The sequence below is a fragment of the Halyomorpha halys genome, unplaced genomic scaffold (assembly GCF_000696795.3).
Source record: "Halyomorpha halys isolate HHAL.00 unplaced genomic scaffold, Hhal_1.1 Scaffold327.1, whole genome shotgun sequence".
Classification (NCBI taxonomy): domain Eukaryota; kingdom Metazoa; phylum Arthropoda; class Insecta; order Hemiptera; family Pentatomidae; genus Halyomorpha; species Halyomorpha halys.
In genome coordinates, this window is record NW_027105022.1 from 602,849 (window position 1) to 607,438 (window position 4,590).

Here is a 4,590-nt window from a genome sequence, read left to right on the forward strand (position 1 = left end):
ATATTAAAAAACAAACTTTATAATAGTTCATAAATCACAACATGTAACAATACATTAAAATTCTAAATATATTCTATGCCCTGCAATATAAATAAATTTAATTGTATGAGTGTATTCTCATAAAAAGTGACATCTATAAAAAAAAATCTATAATACATATGTGGAACTAATTTCATCATAAGATAAAAGAAAAAGAAAATAATTAAGGAATGACTATCCAAGACAATAAAACCACATACATAATACTATGTACAATTATTGTGTAAAAAATAAAATGATGAGAATACTACCAACAGTTACCACTCATAAAAAGGAACATGTCCTAATAAAAAATAAAACAAAGATGGCCTAATAATCAGACCTTTCAATTAATGTATAACAAACTCGTTAAGATATTCAGTCAAATTTTATCGAATTGACAGATATGTCTATCTGGCCACCTTTGTAAGATCCTCGCTTTTTCTTTGTCTTCTCGTGTTTAAATCGTTTCCCTTTTGTGAACTTCAAAACATTGTTTGCTCTTTCACCCCAGCTGCCGTATGCACCTCTCTGAGAAACAATAGGTAAAATATTACTATTATTGAACAAGGACACTAATTATTGATCATTAATAGTAAACAAAAAAATGATAAAATAATATGCATTGCATTGTTAAGCTCTTTGCAATATGAGTTACTCAAAATAAACCGATGCTTGTCCCAGGCTTTTCAGTTATATTTAAATAATTTTAACCCTACCTTAATTTACCTTTTTGTATCATATTATCCCACTATGCCAAAATATTTTTAGTTGATTTTATATCTTTTTAGTTCTGATGAACCTTTACAAAGCGGGGCGTAACGTCGGCAAATAAATAGATGTTAACTTTTTTTGTTTTCTTTTGACTGCACTCACAACCATCTGCACAAGCGGTGGCACTGCCTGCGAAACCAACTCATCAACCTATTTGCAACTGAAATTGCTGTTCATCATTTCAGTTTATTTTGAGTAGATCTAGTGCAGAGCTCAGGTCAACCAACTACTAATTAATTATTTCAAATTTTACTGATTCTATGCACAGTGAGTTGAATATGATTCACTATATTTATTCCATAAAATAAAGAAAACACTACGAGCATGGAATGGATATTTACCCATATTTAATTACTTTAAAACCGATAGATTTCATCAATCACCTAATATTTCAACTTATCAATGTAGTGGGACATCAGTTTTAATGGTAATCCAGTGCTCAGATCGCAAAATCCTGCTGAGTTCTCCTTTATTGATAAGAGAAAAAACTTTAAAGTTTTTTTAGAACTTCAGAAAACTATATTGGTAAATGTAATTTGCAAGTCAAACCCAGAGAATTGTAGGCTGTCAATTTTTTTTTTTTAAATTAATAATTCTTGAAGAAATATAAGTGACATAACATTTTGCTATCTGAACACAGAATTATAAATTCAGATAAGACAATGAAATGCTAGAATTCACTGAAAATTTAAAGCAAATGTGATAGCCTTTACAATTAGTTGCTATCTTTATGATAATTATTCCTGTTGTAATCAAAAGTATTCAAAACCAAACAAACTACTAAGAGCAATAAAATAGATGAAAAATAAGTGAAGAAAGAACATTATAAAGAACAATCTAAAATTTAAGTATAGTAACTAACTGTTACTACATAGCTAAAATCTTAACATCAAGGTTTAAAAAATATATGTAATTTTATAGCATATAAAACAAGCAAAAACAAGAATACACTACACTAGCGGTCCCCAAAGTGGTTGCTGCATCACAGTATCCCGGGGTGCCCAAGTGTATACCACTTTCTCAACAAGTTACAGAAAAAAAAATTTTAATATCAAATATACAGTGCACGCCAGCATTTACTTTACACGGATTTGTCTTTATTTTCTACATTTTCATTTTTCTTTAGATCAACAAGGGTGCCATAGTGAAAAAAGCTTGGGAACCGCTGCACTACACACTCTACAAAGCAGTAAAAAGATAAAAATAAAAATTTAAACCAAATCTTATAGCTAGTTGCTTACCTTTATAATTATTTAAATATCTAGTCATCAAACTTAATTTTCTTATTGGCGGGAGCATCTCCACTACTTTGGTTATTGTCCCAACTTTTTCTAAAACCTTTGTTGTCCCCTCCACCAAAACTTTTCCTATCGCCAAATCCTCCTCTTCCGCCTCTACCACGCCCGCCTCTATCACCAAATCCTCCTCTTCCACCCCTGTCTCCAAATCCTCCTCTTCCACCTCTATCGCCAAATCCTCCTCTTCCACCTCTATCGCCAAATCCTCCTCTTCCACCCCTATCGCCAAATCCTCCTCTTCCACCCCTATTACCAAAACCACCTCGTCCCCCTTCACCTCCTCTTCCACCACCAAAGCTATTCCTTCCACCTCTGTCATTACCACCAAAGCTCTTTCTACCACCGAAACCTCTACCCCCACCTCCACGACCACCCCCTCGACCGAAACTTTCTCTTCTTTCTCCATCCTGAGGAAAAAAATACATTTAAATATAAATAAAATATTTAAAGAAGGCTTAAGCAAATTTGTGATATTATAATATAGAAATAAATATAACATTAAGATCTGAATTGCAATGTATTACATTCAATAGTATTAATCTTAATAAATGCAGAATTCAAAAATGTTGACAACAGCAGAAACAACTTTGAATTAAAATAAGTACATAAAAACTTGATCTATTTCCTGGTAACACGAGATGATCAGGAAATAAGTATATAAATGAGATATTTTTTTAGAAATCGCATGTTCAACTGATTTTTCTTGATCCATTATTTACCAGACACAACTTTCATAACATTTAAGAATGTCTGGTACAAGTAAAGCGATGCTTTAGGTACAGAATGACTCATTGGTTCTTCTTCTTAATATACAATTCATTTTAGTTGGAAGGGTAACTAAATATTTTCCATAATAGAAACAAATCTTTAAAAAGTTCTGAATGATATTGGGTTTAAAGTTGTACGGATGATTATTCTGACTCTGTACATAGCAATTAAGCCATTAGGTGTAAGAAAAACAGTAAAACAACAACCTGATCTATACCATTAGAAGATAACAAATAAAAAATAACACAGAGATTAAAACTAACTCTTTGTAAACAAGATTTTAGTTTTTGAAGAAAATATGCATTCAAGGAAATTTTTAAAAATAAAAAGGGCATTTTCAAATGTAATTAATCATTGAATGATAGCTATTAATATTAAATCTAAATTCATTATACGGTACAGTACATTGCATAAATTAAAAATCATACGAATTATTACGATGTATGCTTCAAGCTGATTTGAATTGGCTTAAAATCGGTTAGAAATTAATTAAGTTTGTTCGATTGCTTAATAGTCACAGATTGCTTAAGCCTCCTTTGAGAATTTAAATTTCTCACCTTTGCCTCAAAAGAATTATCGGCTAATCGTGGATCTACTTGTACTTCCTCCTCCAAAACCCTCCTGAATGGTTCAGATTTTCGCCGTTTGTTGCTTTGAATAGGGCCATTCTAAATACCAAAAATTTATATTAACCACTATCAATGTTATAATCAGAACAAAAGAAAAATCATTTGATTATTACAACTTCTTTAAGTTTTTTGATTATATAGTTTACGAATTATAGGTATATAATGGGATTTAATGATGAGTTATACCTATCATTTTATGAAATTTAAATTGAATGTATTTCAAATACAAATACATAATGTATCTCAATCACTAAAAATTGTTTGACGAACTGTGACTTTACTCAACAGGCGAAACCATTAAGGCAGAAAAGGGAGATAATTTTAATTACTGATTAAAACGATTTTTAATTACTTTAAACTAATATTCAAATATTAGATGCATTTTATCTTTAAAAGTACATTTTCCTGCTAATCACAAAATTCCTTTTATTTATTAATGATTTTTATTCACCAACGCTTTGGCTGTACATACGTATCTGTAAAAATTTACTCAGTTATTGATCACTTTCCTAAAAAAACTACTATACTTAAATTATAAATCGTAGTCCCATTTATGCACTATAGATGTTTAATAAGGCTGGGTTTAAAAAATTTGGACTCCAAAATAAAAAAAAAATTTCTATGTCCAAAATAAAAAAAAAACAAGTTTATAACATTGTAGCTAAAAACTTGAAAGAATATGTAATATAAAATCTCTTAGCCTGGCAAAGGTAAAAAGTGATGTAGCCCAATAATTCATAGTAATAAATAACACATTGCAGTGTACGGAGAGTTCAGCAGTACAAACCTAAAGCTAAACCGGGAACTTACAAGAAAAACTAGATTTTATTCAACAATTCTTTAAAAATCAATGATAAAAAAATGTGTAATAAATCCTGTCAATTCGTTCAAATAAGCTATAGCAGCTAATACATTGCAATTCAGATATATTACACTAAGATTACAAAAAAATTCAATTTATTACTAGGTCAATAAAAAGTCTTTGTGCATATAATAAATTTTGATTTCAGGTGTAGATAGTTGACCGTAGATTAATGCTTGAAGAAGTTTGTTGGGGGGTGCGGTCAGCAAAGAACAACATAAATAAACAAAACCATATTTAT

At 30.2% G+C, this 4,590-nt stretch overlaps 1 protein-coding gene across 2 annotated transcripts in view; it reads right to left on the bottom strand.

The window, feature by feature from the left end:
* Nucleotides 1–205: 205 nt before the first annotated feature.
* The window catches only part of LOC106681332 (nucleolar and coiled-body phosphoprotein 1), a 16,760-nt gene continuing 12,375 nt past the window's right edge, over nt 206–4,590 (bottom strand). Inside the window, exons 9-10 of one of the 2 annotated variants that reach the window (XM_014421593.2) lie at nt 3,416–3,526; nt 206–549 (exon numbers count right to left, since the gene is read on the bottom strand). In XM_014421593.2, coding sequence (XP_014277079.1) covers nt 397–549; nt 3,416–3,526 — 264 coding nt within the window. In that variant the 3' untranslated portion in view covers nt 206–396. Of the gene's footprint in view, nt 550–2,033; nt 2,498–3,415; nt 3,527–4,590 lie in introns of both variants that reach the window. The other variant, XM_014421592.2, reaches the window with a different exon arrangement.